Raw genomic sequence first — 17794 nt, 5'->3', positions numbered from 1 at the left:
AGAGAGAAAATGATGTCGGGCCGATTCCGCCGGTGTGGTACAGAAGAAACAATTGCCATTCGAGATGCGACGCTTGGCAAGGGCCGAGGCCAGAGGAAGACTACCAATCATCACCCGCCAAAGAAAAACCTTGCATTTGAAAGGTGTCTTATTTAGCCAGCCCTCCATCAGCGTTTTCTGCCACCATGACAGCGATTTCCGCAGGTCCCAAACAGTGTTAGCTTTCTCTCCCAGCCATTGGTGATCTTGAACAAGAAGATGATACACCTGATTAGTAGAGGCCTTTTCCAGACTCAGGCGGCCTGCAAGGTCCCAGTCCTGCCAAGGGCGATCCACAGTCAAGGCAGGAAAGGGTTGCCGACCCTGAAGCTTCGACGAAAGCTGCTCCCATAAATCACGGTATCCACGCGGGATCTTAAAGAGTCGCCGAGCAGTCCGAAATGATACGAGGACATTGCGAGTGGCAAGGGTAGCATCCACAACCGACGTCACACCTAACCGGGCCATGCGATTAAATCTTGGTCTGAGTTTATGTTTATCTTCCCATGAAAGGAGTCTCGATACTGCCAACAATTCCAGCTGAAAGGAGTTGGTCTGCAAGCGGTCCCCTACTGGGTGCCAACGGGCCTTTTGGAGCACCACTTTCCAAGAGCCGACCAAGTCCAGTAACAAAGAGGAAGAGGGACTGGAAACACGAGAGTCAGCATTAAGGACATGCCACCAGGAGGCCCGAAGCCGTGTGTTGCCATGGCGGAGCCCGCTGTCCTCAAGAAAATAACGGGCTATGATGGTCCATGGGTGATGATCCACACACATGGCACGAAAAAGGGACCAACGGAGAGCTAACATATGAGTGTGTGCATCCAAAATAGCTCCTCCACCCATGCGCTTAGGGGTACATGCGTGGGACCATGAAATCCAGGAAATGCCGGCCTGCAGTGAATCCTTCTTCCATAGCATGAAACGGATGGGATGGGTGAGGGCCTTCAAAGTAGTAGGCGTCCATGGCAACAAAGGCAGGAAATACGTTAGCATTGGAAGCATGATTGTCTGGGCCACTTTGAGGCGGACATGGAATGGCCACGCTTGCGACTTCCAATACATAAACTTCGCCGCCAATTTTTGTGAAATCCACTCCAGCAGGGCTTTTGGCCGTACATCCACCCCCAATGGGTATCCAAGATGCCTGACAATGGAGCCACGGGAAACCACCTGGCCTTGCCAGCCTAAGGACTGCAAATCAGGCTCCGTACAACTGAGAATGGCTGACTTAAGGGCATTGATGCGAAGCCCAGAGGCCTGACCAAAGAGTGTCCAAACATCTAATGCCCTTCGAATGTTGTCCCTGTCCGCCTGCAAAATCATAAAGGTGTCATCAGCCAAAGATTGGCTAACGAAGTGCTGACCCAACGGAAGAGATAGCCCGGCCAGCTGAGCAGAGGCTGCCATGGAGGATAACATTGAAAGGACCGGGTGAGTCGCCAGGGCAAAGAAGAGAGGGCTCAAAGGACAACCCTGTCTGACCGAGCGTGCAAGGACAAATGGCTCTATAACTCCACCATTAAGCATAACTCTGGAGGAAGCCTCAGCACTAATGGTGTAGATCAATCGGGACATTCGTGTACCAAAGCCCATAGCCGACATGAGGTCTGCAATGAAAGACCAGTCCACATAATCAAACGCCTTTTCCAAGCCCAATTGGATCAATACCACTTCCTGACCGGAGTGCCGCGCATAGTCAATAGCCATCTGCACATTTAAGATATTATGCAGAATGTTGCGGCCCTTAATGAAACCATATTGGAGAGGATGCACAATAGCTGGAAGGTGCTTGTGGAGCCGATTCGCCAGCACTTTGGAGTAGATTTTATACATGGAGCCCATCAAAGAGATTGGTCTCCAGTGTTGCAACTTTGACGGCGAAGGGACCTTTGGAATTAGTTTGATAAGGCCTTCTTTCCATGAGGAGGGCATGACCCCCGTTTCCCACACCTGCTGAAACATGGCCACCAATGGCTTCACCAACTGCGTGGCCGAGGTCTGAAAGAATTCATTAGTGAGACCATCCCAGCCAAGACTTTTATCATTCGGCAGGTGCAACAAAACGTCCATAACCTCGTCCTCGCAAATATCCGTCTCCAAAGCGGCTTGCATATCAACTGGAACCTGCTGGCGGACCAGATGATAGAAGACCGAGCGGGCATGCGTAACCTGGCTAGAAGGCGAGGAAGAGGAACCAAGAAGTTCCATAAAATAGTTTCTGCACATAGTGACAATGGTCTGCGGATCCGTAACCATGCGACCTTCCGAATCCTGGAGTCTGGTCATATTTTCGCGAGCCGGAGACGCATGCAAGGCGCGAAAGAACTTATGAGACTGGCAGGCGCTATCTTGCATTGTGTCCGTCAAGTTGAGCAGCTTGGCCTGTTGATAAGATTTCAACTGAAACACTTGAATAAGATGGGCCAACCGCCTCTCCAGAGACAGCAGAAAATCATCATCAGGGGAATCCAGGAGCAAGGAACGGACCAAGGCCAGTAAGTCTTCTGCTGCATGTCGACGTCGGCGGCAAAGCGAGGCATGATGGATCCCATACTGGCGAGCAACCCGCTGCACATTAGAGAGCAGCCGTGCAAATGAAGGCCAGCCCTCAGAGGCGAAGTCCAATAAGAACCTCTCAATCAGCTGCTGCATATAGCCCTGGAAAATTGAATGCTTCAAATAAGAGGAGTTGAAGCGTAACGGGAGCCTATCCAAGAATTGCGCAAAAGGTGCAATAGAGTGTGCTCGCATCTCAAGCTGGAGGGGGAAATGGTCCGACAACGCATATTGCTGCAAGACCTTCATTTCCAGCATCTCGGGAAGAAAATCATCGCCCTGCATGATATACATTCTGTCCAGTCGCGACCAGGTAGTTGCATATTGTGCGGAATGAAAAGTAAACCCTGAAAAAGAAGGGTGAAGCCACGACCAAAGATCTTGCTTGAGCACGTGCAAAGCAAAGGAACTCCATACCCGGCTTTCCGGCGTATCCATTACCGAATGCCCTGAAGTGGACTGAGAAGAGTCAACACACATATTGAAATCTCCCATCAAGAACCCCCTTCGGCCGAGTGACATGGAGCCCTGCAAAGTGGACCAAACATCCCGTCGGGATGCGAGATCGTTCGGAGCATAGAGGCCCAACAGCCATAAAATCTCTCCTTCGAATAAGACTTCGATCACCAGGAAGCGGCCCTGCACATCATTTTTAACAAGGACAGGCTGATATTTCTCATGGACAATCATCAGCACGCCCGAATAGTGCGTAGCATGGGTCCCTGCATAAAACAGACGGAATCCATGACAATCCATCACTTTTCCTGCTTCACCGTGACTTTTGTGCTCAACTGCACACAATACATCCCACTGGTTCTCGTGCAAGACGGTCCACATGGCATGTTGCTTATGGCGAGTGCAAATGCCTCGCACATTCCACGTGGCTATCTTCATGTATCCTCAAAGAAGGAAGTCAGGAACGAGGCACCTGCTGCCTCGATTTGACCTTTTCCGCGAGAGCATCCAGGACACCCTCATCCAGAAAATCAGCCAATACTGCAAAAGAATTCTGGCGACCTGCTTTGGAGGTAGAAGGGAAATCCACTGCCTTGGGAGAGGGGCGGGGATAACGCCGATCCCAGGGTGTAATAACATTTCCTTTGGCATCGAACGCCAGCTTGGCAGGTGGGCCTCTGGGGCCGTCGGTATAGGCTCTCCTTGGAGACTGATTGCGGGGGCCCGACGGGGCCGTAGGACGCGCAGCCTGCTGTGAAGTGGCCATTTCTTTCCGGCGCGTATACGTGCGCACGGAATCCTGGAAAGCGGGAGGCCCAGGATCCGCCAGGCCTGTATCCAACTTTTTACCTTTTTTAGGACGTGCCTCAATCCAATCAGTGCGATGGGACTCCACACTCAGGACCTGTTGTTTGCCTTTATCCATGACATGAGGAGACTGAAGGGCTTGCTGGGGCGTGGCATCAAGCACCATGTCGTCCTTGGGCAGCACAACCTGCGCATCCTCCGAGGACGATTGCTTTTCAGGGCATTCGGCCATGAAATGCCCCAATTTACCACATGAAAAGCAGTGGCCCGCAAAGTTGCCCCATTTTAAGCGAAAATACAAAGGATGCATGCCCGAACAATTGAGGCAAAGCCACGCGGGCCTTTTCCTGGCCGTGTCCCATAGCATGCATAAACGGTTGCGGTTCATCGCCCTGAGGCTTGGGGGAACCAGCACTGTTCCCACAACTGCCATCGCATCCTTCAACATGGGCCAATAGACCGCCGGACAGTTTTCCACTTCCACCCACACCGGGCATTCGCGTTGAAGCAGACGCTGGAAGTCGGCCATGGGGCGCCATGGCACAACATGAACCAAGCGGCGATCAAAGAATAGCGGCAACTTGGGCAGGAGCTCAGCGCGATGCGTTTCCGATTTCAGCAGGACCTCATAAAACCCGCGAGGTCCAAGGAAGATCTCCTCAACAGACTCCCCTTGCAATAGATGGTGCAGCCACTGGCGAATATGCGAAAGCACTGGGATCCTACCAGTGAAGAAAAGTATAACTGCACGGTCATAGAACACGGAGAAGGATCGCAAGACTGATTTGGGGTCCACCGTGGCTTCCAGCACATCACCGTTCCTGCAACAGAAAAAGATTCGGTATTATGCTGGACATAATCGCCGAGCAGAGTATTGGCGAAGTCCAGCAAATGCTCCCAGTCAATTTCCTGCGAATCCACAGGATCAGAGGCCACTTACGCGTAGGAGCGTTCCGGAGGACTCATTGGCTCATCAGGCGTATGCTTGGAGCGTTTGCCGGCAGGCGGCTGTTCAGAACTCGGCGGCAACTCCTCCGTGCATGGCACCATATCTTCCGGCTCCTCTGCATCGGAATCAGGGCCAGGGGCTGCCACCGTCCGGTCAAGAAAATCCAAATCCAGGCCAGCCATACTGCTGTCTTCACACAGAGGGCGAGCTCTCTGGTTGACAGGAGGTGAGCGATCTCTCTCTCTCTCTCTCTCTCTCTCTCGTGAGGCAGAGGTGCACGTCCGTGAACACAGAATTCTTTCTCTCTCTCTCTCTCTCTCTCGCACTCTCTCTTGCACACTCTTTCACTATACAGGGTCAGGTCTGCTCTCGTTATCAGTGCACAGGGGCAGCTTGCACTCGTACTAGATGTCTGGTCCGCAGGGTCAGGATAAGGGCGCTCCGAGGGCGTGCAGCAGACAACAGGACTGCAGGTCGCGTACTGCCTGGAAGCGTGAAGGCATGCCACGCAAGGCGGGGCAGAGCTGACCCTTCACCTCACTCGGACTGTGAATGAGGAGGAGATCTGGGCGAAACTCTGATTGCAGAGCAGAAATGGTAGCAACAGATGGCAGGCGTGCAGGGGCAGGGCTCGCGGAAGGCTGGAACGGGCCAGGCAGAGGCAGCGTAACACTCTCTCTCTCTGGCGCACCCTGACAGGGACCCGTTGACCTTATGCAGATTAGTTGCAGAGCAGGGCACCGCAGGAAGGAAGGACGCGTGTCAGGTCGCAGAGCAGGTCAATGGTTGTTCGCAGTGCAGGTCGACGGCTGTTCGCAGGCAGGGCAGGGCTCGAGCAGAGCAGAACGGACCCTGCACAGGTCAGATAAAAGAGCTCAGGCAGCGCGCGAGGTAGAAACGCCCATCCGCTGGTCAGAGGAAGCACGTCCTTTGGTAGGTAAACACGTCCGCAGGTCCGCCATCGCTTAGCCTCTCCGCCTTATCTCTTCTCTCTTCTCTCTCTCTCTCTCTCTCTCTCTCTCTCTCTCTCTCTCTCTCTCTCTCAAATACACACACAAGGAAACGCAAAGAGGCTTCTCTCTCTCTCTCTCTCTCTCTCTCTCTCTCTCTCTCTCTCTCTCTCTCTCTCTCTCTTTTTCAAACTACTCTGTGTGTGTGTGTGTGTGTGTGTGTGTGTGTGTTAATCACAAAAGAAGCAGTTGAAGAAACTCCCGTATGGCAAGAAACTAAATCCTCCCCAAGGAGAAGGCTAGTGTGCTGAATAAGATCCAACTGCCAATGGAGAAGACCCTTGAGCCTAGCAATATGACTTTGAACGCTGGAGGCAAAATCAAAGAGAAAGCCATGCCAGGTGACCTTGCTGTGCCAACAGCCCCACAATCTAAGAAAATGCAATACAATTGTCATATGGGGCTGCATGGAAGTACAATATTTTGCCTTACCAAAGACCCAATCAAAAGGACACAGCAAGGTCCCACCACAACGCTCCAAATGTTTGATAGGAGGGGCCAGATTTTCCTAGCTAACAAGCACAAAATAAATCTATGATGGGAAGACTCTACACTCGTAGTACTAAAGAAACATTTGCCATTCAAAATATGGTGCCTAGAAAGAGTCGAGGCAAGCGGCAAGCCACCTATCATCTATCTCCAAAAAGAAGTTTACATTTGAATGGAGTCTTATTGCCACCATTCCATGACAATCAATTTCTACCATGCCTTGCTTTTATGCAGACCCCAAATAGCATTGGCTTTGGTCACCAACCGATGCTAAGGTGATGTGTCCGAAGCACCCTCCAGACTCGGGGTAGCCTCCAATATTCCAATCTTGCCAAGGATGATTAGAATCAAGGGCAGGAAAGGAGTGCAGGTCCTGCAACTGCAATGAGATCTTTCTCCATAAATCACAGTACCCACAAGGGATCCAATAAATCCGCCTAGCTGCGCAGAAAGACATTAGTGCATAAATATTTGATAAAGTCACATTTGCAATAGAGACCAAGCCTAGGCGTGCCATCCGATGGAGCTTGGGGTGGTCATCTTGTTTCCCTTCCCAAGAGAGGAACCAAGACACAACCAACAATTCGATATGCAAGGAATTACCTGTAATCTATCCTCTGTTGGATGCCAATTCACATTTTGAAGGATAGCCTTCCGCGAGCACAGCAAGTGGGTCACTAGAACAAAAAAGGAATCAAAAGCTAGGAGTCAATGTTAAGTATGCGCCACCATGAGCCCTAAAATGTAGTATTGCCATGCAAAAGTCCTTGGTCTTCAAGAAAAAAGAGAACAATAGAAACCTAAGGCTAATGATCATCACACATGGCTTGAAATCATGACCAACAAAGAGCAACTATGTGGATCTCAACATCCAAAACAGCCCCACCACCCATGCTTTTGGGAGTACAAATATGGCTCTAGGGCTTGGCCCAAAGCAAAAGCGGAAAAATAGGTGCTCTAAGAATTCCATTGCAGCAATTGTTTAAGCTGAACATCAACACCCAAACGATAACCTACATGCTGTACAATATGGCCATGTGGAACCACATCACTCTACCACCCCAAAGCTTGTAAATTTAATTCAGAGCAGCTGATAAGGGACGATTCAATAGCACTAATATGGACACCCGAAGCATGCCCACCAAACAAATCTCGAACATCCAATGCCTTACCGTGCAAGAGTAAATGGCTCAATAATCCCATCATTGAGCATGACACATGAAGAAGCATCAATGCTAACAGTGCATAACAATTGGGAGGGAAAGCTGCTACAGAGAAAGGAAGGAGCTGTTGAAAATGAGCTACTACAATTGAGAGAGTGGGCTTTGTGGAATGGTGGAAGAGGTTCATTGGTGGGCTCCAAGCGCATACTGTATCAAATTGGCGACCAATGTCAAAACAATGCAAGCAATTGTGACAGGAAGAGGGTGAAAAATGACAGCCAAGCAGGATGAGAGCAGGGTCGATGGCACACGGGCATATATGCAGGACAAGCAGGATGGTGTGAGGAGAGGAGAGGGGGATAGCGGGTCAACAAGTCAGCGCACAGCAATACGATGGCAGGGGGTTGCAACAGCTCATCATGTTCAAGTATCATTAATGTGAAGAAAAATTGAGCTTGGGATGGCTTTTATTTTTTCTTACATTTTTTCCCCTTTTCGTCTTTTCATTGTTATAGGTTTCTACAATTTATTTTCACTTCTAGTCATACTCTAATTGTGTCATACAACAAGATATCACATACTTTATGATAAGGTATTATAGGCCATGTTGGCCTTTGACAACGTCATTATTTCTTTTCTTCTTCTTTTTTCTCTCTCAACGTCAAATAATGCACAACACATTCTTTCTTTACTACTACAATATGGTCTTTTAAAGTGATCCTTTTGAAGTGTCTTGGTATACTTGCTGAGGAGTTTTTAACTTTACCTATTTCTTAAAGCATGTTCCCCTCACCATTCCAGAAATGGGGAATCCTTTTTCCTTTGTTGTCCCCTGTTTCATACTCCCTGTTCCCTATTCCTTCTTGTAGCTATGTGAATGCATGTTCCCCTCACCATTCCAGAAATGGGGAATCCTTTTTCCTTTGTTGTCCCCTGTTTCATGTTCCCTGTTCCCTATTCCTTCTTGTAGCTATGTGAATGACAAGTTCACCCAGAGTGTGCTGAACTTCATTGGGGAAGGAGTGCAGCATGCATCCGACTGAAGCACTCCAATCAAACAACTTATATTTGAGTTCTAATGTTCTACCTCAAAGATCTCCACTCAACCTGAAGACAGAAGATTATAATTTTAACCTTTATTGTAAAGACCTCCCTTCGGCACATAATTCCAAGATTCTGTATCTCCAAAAATTTCAAATCAACATTACCATTTACAAATCATCTTATATTGTATGAAGCTTTCTAAACTCGTCCCCTATATTGAAGATGCCCAGATGGACCGTGTTAAGTTTGTACTTTCACTTTTACTTTGTCTGAAAACTGTAAGGCATTCAACATTACAAAATGGGAATTTCAGAATACAAGAGTAAGCTCGGGGAAAATTCATAAAAGTCACATCAGAGTGATCAACTCTGCATTTACTAATAACCTCTTCATAAAGTTGTGAATGTGCTTCGAAGCCATCTTACTGGATAACTGTTAACGTACCTGGATTTTTACTACATGGTGCTTCAGTGTAAGAAAATTTTTACGGTCTTTCCAACCTCGATACTTGCATTGAATTTGTGTGGCTGCGAGGTTTAGGTTCTCGCGATGTCCAGCTCTTTGATTTGTTTGTGACAGAGCAAAAGCCATAGCCTCTTCCTTGAGTACACCATACTCATCAAGCTCACAGGTGTTCGTTGTTTGCTTCTTTTGGAAGGAAATTGCACGAAAAACGGCCTGTATGCCTGCAGCTGCCTGTGTTGCATTGCGAACTGCAGCAAGTGTGTCCTTTAAAGAAAGCTGGTCCTCTGTCATGCCAAATTCATTCACACTCCTCTTCTCTGACAACACTTCAACAGTCTTATCTGCAGCAACTCCAGAGCCCTTATTCATTTCATTCTCATTCAACTTCAAAGTGACAAGATGTTTCGTCAAGGATGTCTCTGCAAGATATCCTGCAATCCCATCATGTCCACTGATCGCAGCTAAATCAGCCGCCGTTCGCCCAGTTGGATCTTTTGGTGTAGGGTCCGAGAGGGCACCAGGATCAGCCCCAGCAGCAAGAAGTAATGCAGCCATCTTTTCCCTGGCATAAAAAATGTAAGTGTGGCCATGTTCAAAACAGGACGTGAATCAGTAGGTGCACTCTCTTCAAACATGTCATGTGTGTGTGTTTGCCATCTTAATCCCCAACAAAAGGCACCAGATGCAAGAAAGAAACACAACAACCAAAATCAAGTACACAGGCATTCTTAATCACACTTGAAAGATATTGGACTTCAAGTCTAAAGCTAACGAGATGTTTCAGATGAAGATGCTAAACCCCATCCCTAAAATTTGTAGAGAGAGCTATTCCATCACACCTGAGCAGCCAAGTGCATCCAAAAATCTACCTGCCATACTGTGCAGCCCAGTGAAGGGCCGTTTTTCCTTGCTTGTCGCGAAAATTTATACCAGCCCCAGCGGCTAACAATGCAGGTATAGCCCATTCATATCCAAGTGCTGCTGTCAGATGCAGAACTCCAACACCGTGGTCACCAAGTGTTGAAACTCCTTTAGGATCTTGCATCTTCATGGCAATCCAATGCTGCAGCTTATGTTTTAACAGAGTTTGCAAAAGAAGCTCCTTCATTTCACAAGGAACATTGCTCTCCATCTCACTGAGTTCTCCTAATTTGCCCCAAACAGTTTTGTCCACCATCAAGGATTGCATTTTTTCTTTCAGGTTTGTTGTCTCTAGAATACCAAAATCTTTCTGATCACATACTGTGTGACTGGCACCTTCTGAGGTTGAAAGTATCTCAGCGAGCCTGATTTGAAGTAGCAATCCTTCTTGTGAACAGTTATTTGAAGTAGTACTTTTGCCATGATATTCAAAAGAGTGGCTATCACTAGAAGGCAATCCATTCCATGTGACATAAAAAGGAACTCTCCCTGGTTCATGAAGAGGAGATTTGCACCTCAATACACCAGTGCATATTACCTCTGCTGGGACTGCAATTTCTCCAAACATGCAATGCCATGCAGCAGTTGAGGGGTTCCACATGTTATCCAGGACAGTAACAGTCACTATAACCTGAATATGTTCAGCAGAACAAGTTGCAATTACGAGGCCAGATAATGCGGAACGAGCAAATTAAACATAAGAAATATTCTCTAACAACTAGAATGTGTACCTTGACTTCCTCACACGAGTATGACCATTCTGGTGTGTAATCCAAAATGTTAAAAGATTGAACAGCACTTAAATGTGCATGATCTGGTAAGATCTCCCATTCTGACTCAACTTTAGAGGAGCTCTCTATTGAAGTGATAAGGCCTGTGTCATCTAGCATAAAATTGATGAAGTCATTCTGTAAATCGAACTCATTCTGTAAAAACTTCTGGCTCCTTGATGAGGTTTCTGGCATGAAGGATACCACAGGCTGATTTTGTGCTTGGTCTTCATTCAGGGTCCTCAATTCAGGCTCATCATTCTCATTAACCTTTTCCAGCTTTGCATTTGTATATGTCTGTGAAGCCTGCTTTTCAGTTTTATGTTAGTACTGCTGAAATTTGCTGCTGCTGACAAGAACAAATGAATTCTTTTCAACAAGAGACTTGCACCCCATTCTGAATTAGCCACAAACGGAATGATTCAGTTACATTCTGGCTCTATGCAGGTTATCATTTAACATCTTCATTTTATTGTGTGTTTACCACTTCAAAATGTAGACTTCGAGCACCAGCATCAAAATGGTGCACCTCAAACAGACATTACAAATAAACAAAAATAAGGCCAGCACTTTCTGAGCCACCTAGCAGACCAAATGTCACCTTTCTAAGTTTACATTTGCTCCAAGTCTGCGCACAAACTTTACTAGATGGATGGCTCTTTGAATCCTCCATCTCAAATGTAGCTGCATGCAAGAAAAAGGGACCAGTCTCCACCAGATTCTGGCCACTGGTCAACTCTCCCAAGCCCAAAGTCTCCCAAACTGCGCATTAGACAAATGTGGACTGGGAGCGTGGCTTACTGCCAGTTGCTCACTCTGTTTAGGGCAGCCTGAAAACTCATCCAGAGAGTCAACTGCTGCCACCCTATCTGAAATATGCTCCTAGAAACATGTGGTGCCTCATCAGATGTTTAGAAATTACTCTGTTCAAGGCAGCATTAATTCTGTTGAGTCTTGAAACCTCACTTTTTTAAACTAAAAGTGTTTCTCAGGTCCTTGACTGGCTGATGGCAATTGGGGGGATGGCATGCTTAAGCACACCAATTCAGTCAAGTTCTCCAACTTATGTCACAGGACGATGCCCCAACAGAGACGAACAAGGGATAGGTAAATAAAGATGAGAAGTCCCCCCAGAGGCAGCTTGCTCACTGAAAACAACATCTATGGTACTAATAAAGCTTAAATCTCAATCATCCAATTTCATTATCTTTTGATGAACATCAGCATCACAGCCAAAACTGAAAACAAGCAAGGCCATTACATCTGGATGGGCAGTGGCCAGTTAATAGGCAGGGACAAGAGAAGTATTAATTTCCAGCCATTGAGTAATTGCTCGAAATTAGAGTTTACAGGATGAGATTGCATTAGAAGGTGTGCCACTTGGCCGTCAAGGAGAGAACCTGCCATGCAAACTGGAGAAAGGCTGTTTAGGGACTGGCTGAGGCTGAGAAGAGATTGATTCCAGCTAGGCCCCTGCTGTAGGAAGGTGTTCAGCCACCAGAGGAGTAGCGAAAGACCAGGAGACAGCACCAAAAGGCTGTCAAGCAGCTGATGACATCCTCTACATGCCCAGAATCTAAAGGGGACAGCAGTTTTGACCTTCTTTTGGCAAAACCAGAGTCAATTTTCTCTCTCCTCAGCATACTCTCTTTTTTTTCGTGAAGATAATTGAAATAAGTAGAAAATATTTACACCAATCTCTCTCCTCAGCATCCTCTCTCTCTCCCTCTCTCCCTCTCTCTAAATCTTAGTTTTTCCTAGCAGATTGCAGATGGACGACAGTGCATTTGATGTCAATATCCTAATTTTCTACAGAAATTAGGGTTTCTCAACCACCTCCGAGAACATGCCCATTAACTAGAGGCCCAATGATCAGAGTAGCAGCTGCAATTGAAGAAATTACAGCTGATCAGGCCCACTTGGTGTGAAGCTATGCAACCCTAGGGACCCTTGACAAGCAATGTGCCCACATACAGTTTCAAGAACCTCCCATCAAACTATGGTTGTTTGACACACTAGTTGCACCTACTCTCCTGTATAGAACTGAGGTTTGGGATTTGCAGCCTATATGATAGATGATTGATCCCACTTGTTGACCAAACATGCCTAGAGAGAGACCACTATGATGGCTGGCGCATAGAGAGGCCACTGACGACGATCAATGATGACATCACACATGATCAGAAGTAAGCCTTCCAACCCGCCCCTATCAGCAAAGCAAAGTTAGGTGCAGCACCTATGGTTGTGGAGGCACCCTTTAGAGCAATGACTTTCTTACACAAGGTATGGGAGTTCCCATGCCATAGATACCCCAAATTAGCATTGACTTCCTCCACACAGCTAGTAGAGATGGGTGAGAAGGAATGTTTGTACTCACAGATGGCAACTTGGATGGGCTTACATGGATTGGACATCAATCAGCTCCCACCCTTTGACTATAGCTAGGATTGTTCTACACTCCCCCTCAGCCAATTTGAGTTGAATTCAGTCATCAAGGCCTATATCCTAAGAGTTGAGATAGAGAGGACTTGGATTTAGCCACCTCTTCCCCTAGGACCCAAGATGGAGTTTTACCGGAGTCACTTCCTACATCTCTCTGAGGATGGATTTATTGTCTGTCCACAGTATATGGATGCACACCTCTCAAACAGTATGTGGGCTGCTATTGGAGAGATGAACCTCCTCCCATTAGCTGAGGATAGAGACAAGTGGATGGATAGATATTCCTGAAGAAGATAGGATAGGCTAGCTCTGTGATAGAGAGCCCAAGACGTAGGAACACTACATGTGTAGATGTACAATGTTCTATGACATACGAGGAAGATTTCATTGCCTCTTCTATGAGGGATTTGTACCCCTCCACCATGTCATGGAATACGAGGACCAAAGATGTCTAGGGATTTTCCTCCTAGAGCTTTAGAGGTGCCGCACAGCATTGCTACAACCATAGAAACATGAAACGGGGAACGGGAACGGGGAACGGGGACGCGGACGGTGACGGTGACGAGGACGCCAAACCTAGGGAACAGGGACGTGGGAACGGGAACGGCATTTCAAAATTAAAATTCATGAAAAAAAATTAATACTTTACTCATAATCCATGTGGACTCTGGAGTGTTAAAACTTAAAACCAAGGTATAATCCACAAGGACAAATCATTTTAAGTTTTAACTTTAAGATATCATGCATCATTCTAAAACTACTCATTAGAAATTGAATTGCAACTTACAAGGTTCAAGAGGTAAGCTATTCATAATTCAATTATAAATAATAAAATGCATGATACATATGCCATAAATGATAAAACAATAAACAATGAACTAAACTTTAAAGTCTAAGCTGAAAGAACATGCCTTTGGTCCCATTACCAAAAAACTTAAAAGATTACAAATATGAAGTCTAATCTTTGAAAGAACATGCTCATTGTCCCAAAAAAGACTACAAATATAAAGTCTAATCTCTAGACTGAAGCAAAATGCGGCATGCCAAAATAGCCCAAAGGGCAACTGCAAGACTCAAGTACAAATATAATATCGGCATGGCACAACTATCAACAGCCCAAGCCCCAAGTGTCACACTATCATCAATGATCATAATATCATATACAATGTACATGTGTCATGTATCATGAGACTCGTGATAAGTAAACTAAATCAAAGATCACGATCATGATCATGATCTGAGGCTGCTCTAGCTACTCCTGAAGTGCCAGCCTCATCATCATGTTTACCATGAATTGCTGCATCTCCCTCAACATCAGCATGTGTCTCCTCTTCTTGTTGTATCTCCCACTCTCTGAATGGATCGAGCTTTCTTGTCATACTATTACATAACATTCTCAAATTAGCACTAACCAATACTAGATCGTTTGCCCTCTCCACACCAAGATGGTTCCTCTTCTTTGAAGCAATGTGAGCGTATGTACTCCACAATTGCTCCAAACAAAAGGAGCTAATTGACTGACTCAAAATACAAATGGCTAGTTGCTGCAACTCAGGATCATCTGAACCATAGTCCTCCCACCACAAAGCTGCCCCAATCTTACAGTGATCCTCCTGTGCATCCCCACAACCAAAAGAACCCCAAAAGGTCCTATAACATGAAAGCTGATCTCTGATCTTTCGTCTAGTGCCATGATCAAGCACTAGACGAGACAATATAAGTCTCCATGCATCCATAACCTCAGTGTCATTCTCCTGACCCTTGCCCTGAAACTCAGAATCCACAACAAATGCAGCTGCATGCATGGGTGAGCTATAGGAGTTCCACCTCGTCACAACTAAATGGTGTATCTCCTCATACGCCTCATCATTTGGTGCCAACTCCTGCAACTTTTCATTCAACCTATCCATAGTCTCATATACCTTTGCCAATGCAAGGTTGCATAGCATCCATGACCCTCAATAAATGTACAATAGGTGATACCATGGCATCTATATGCTTTACATCATCCCAAAAAGTGAAGTTATTTGCTTTCTCCAAGCATAAGATACCTATAGGAGTATCTATCAATGTTGATGAGGTAAACTCATCACTAAGAAATAACTGCCTCAAGGCACCACTGCATTCACTTAACCTGCCTAGCATCAAGAAGTTAAAGGCAAATCTGGTATCACAGTATTTTAAAAGTGTCTTCTTTGACCGCAAAGAGAAGTGATCGCAAAGAAACTGGTGATTCAAAACAAAGCTAACCATTTGAGCTCCTTGCTCTATAACAGGTGTAATCCATGAGAGGTTACCAATATCCTTTAGTAGGTTGTTCAAGCAATGAGCTATACAATATGAAACTGTGATATGCGGATAATATCCCTGGATAATAGCACCTGCTGTCCTATTTGTGGGCTCTCCATCTGCAACAAATCCCACAACATGCTCTGGGGCCAATAGGCTCAATACTTGTAACCCACTCTACTGCAAGTACATTTGCTAACTTTCTTATCCCCGATGCATCATGTGAAGATATGAAATACATTTTTCCACGAGAATAAGCAACCATACCATGAATGGATCGCTTGCATGTATCACTCCAATCATCAGCAATCAAGGAAACTCCATTTTTAGCCCACATTCTGTTTCTAGTCACTACTGCTTGCTCAACAAGGCGCTTTTCCTTGTCGAGCAAAGTGGTGCGTAAGGTCTCTGATATGATGGAGGTACATACGAAGGGCCATACTCATCAATCTTCTTGCACATCAATTTAAAATACTCTAACCTGGCTACACGAAATTGAATATGGTCATGATAAAAAAAAGCATGTCACTGATGTATTCACCTCTTCCTTCTTCTTGGGATCCCAACTAGCATCAAGTGTGCTCTGTCTACGCGCAACATGTGGCGTTGTTGATGCCACGGCCGATGCAATGCCTGCAGTAGGTGTGAAATAGCTCTAGATACATCGGATGGGGATGGTATTGCAAAAGTTGCAATGTCAACTGCAACACGTCATGGTCTAGATGCAAGATAAGCTTATTGACCTACTACACGGTCACAAAGCTCCCTTTGCTTCTCCAAGGTCACATTCGAACAAAACTGTACCTCTGAATTTGGCTCATATAGACAGACCTGATTATGCATAAATATGAAAATGGAACAAGTGGCGATTGGTATTCCATGTTCTAATATTTAAGTAACTTTGAAAAATTAAAAATCAATAAAAATTTCGAAATACAAATGCTCGGCTCAATGAATTACCTTGTTTACTCCACTAGTTCGCTTGTATAGGCAAAGCTTGCAGGTCCATGGTCGAGATCCTCCACCACTCAATGGGCGGTCAGTATTTACTTCTTCCCACCATGACCAATCATCGGACCTTCTTTCTCGACCACCAACCCGACGAGCGGGGCGGGAAGATGAAGCCATTTCACGCTGAAAATTGAAATAAAAATGGCTCAAGAGGAGTGAGAACTCAAGTCTTGAGAGAAGGAAGAAGGCTCAAGAGTCAAGACTCACTCAAGAGTCGAGAGAGAAGGGAAAAGGAGAGAAGGGAGAAGAAGAAGAGAAGAGAAGAAGAATGGACAACTTGGAACTTGGAGAAGGAGGAAGAGTCCTCAAGAGAAGAGGAGAAGAAGGAAGAGAAGGGAGAAGGTCCAAGGAGGAAGGAAGAAGAGAAGGGAGAAGTAAAGAGAAGAAAGAAGAAAGAAGAGAAGGAAGAAGGAAGAGAAGGAAGAGAAAGAAGAAGAAAGAAGAGAGGTTGGAGGCGGGAGGAGACGGGGGACTGGTGGCTGGGACTTGCGCAGCGCAACAGGGAACGGGGGGTGCTGGCAACTGCGGACTGGTCACAGGGGCAGAAACAACGGGCAGACGTCAGACGATCTCGAGTGGTAGCAGCACGCAACAGCCCGGCGAAACGCGCAGTGACCAGTCGCAAACGATCCGAGCAAGAGCGACGGCCGGCCGAAGGTAAGTGGTGCCACGTGGCGTTCCCTGTCCCGTTTTAGATAGGAAACACGCGCATTTCCTATCTGAAACGAGACAAGGAATCCACCAATTCGGAATGCGTCCCACGACGGCTTCATGCCGAGGACGGCAATTCCGCATGCCGGGGGGCCGTTCCAGCCGTTTCTTATCACTATGGCTACAACACAGGAGACCAGTCTACACGAAGGCACCCAGGTAGAGAAATGATGGATTTCTTCCATAGACCGCATCCCACAGGCACTACTAGCTCGGGAGACACATATTCATCCCGCCAGACTGGACCTATCCCACGTCATGGAGTCACGCTAGATGGGGCCATTGCACTTTACCAACCACAATCTCAACCACTTGGTCAACGAACTAATGAGCCCACACTACAATCAAATCAAAGCCATTATTTCAAGACTCGGAAGACTCACCCCTCGACACATTACTAGAGCAACCCTGGACTACATCATGGTTGGGATCATATGTTGACCTCCAAATATAGAGAGGACCTATTATAGCTAGATATTCTGTACATACTATTTTTGACATTGAGATCTTTAGATTTTAGATGTTAGACTATACTAGGATGCATTCTTCTCACACTTTTCATGATGAGATGCCATTAGACACGAATGCACATTGATTTTGTCTCATATGGGGCCTTTTACAGATGTTAATCTCTCTCTCTCTCTCTCTCTCTCTCTCTCTCTCTCTCTC

General features: G+C 46.3%; 1 protein-coding gene across 2 annotated transcripts in view; it reads right to left on the bottom strand.

Annotated features, from left to right (window-relative positions):
* The window catches only part of LOC148025425 (calmodulin-binding transcription activator 3-like), a 163365-nt gene that overhangs the window by 32545 nt on the left and 113026 nt on the right, over positions 1-17794 (bottom strand). For both annotated transcript variants that reach the window (XM_087692554.1, XM_087692553.1), the window contains 3 exons: positions 10634-10978; positions 9851-10533; positions 8961-9543 (listed from right to left, as the gene is read on the bottom strand). In XM_087692554.1, coding sequence (XP_087548680.1) covers positions 8961-9543; positions 9851-10533; positions 10634-10978 — 1611 coding nt within the window. The remainder of the gene's footprint in view (positions 1-8960; positions 9544-9850; positions 10534-10633; positions 10979-17794) is intronic.

Source organism: Lygodium microphyllum, chromosome 14 (assembly GCF_053477565.2).
Source record: "Lygodium microphyllum isolate KBCC chromosome 14, Lygodium_microphyllum_v1.1.10, whole genome shotgun sequence".
In the NCBI taxonomy this organism is placed as follows: Eukaryota; Viridiplantae; Streptophyta; class Polypodiopsida; order Schizaeales; family Lygodiaceae; genus Lygodium; species Lygodium microphyllum.
This window is presented reverse-complemented; position numbering and strand designations above follow the sequence as displayed.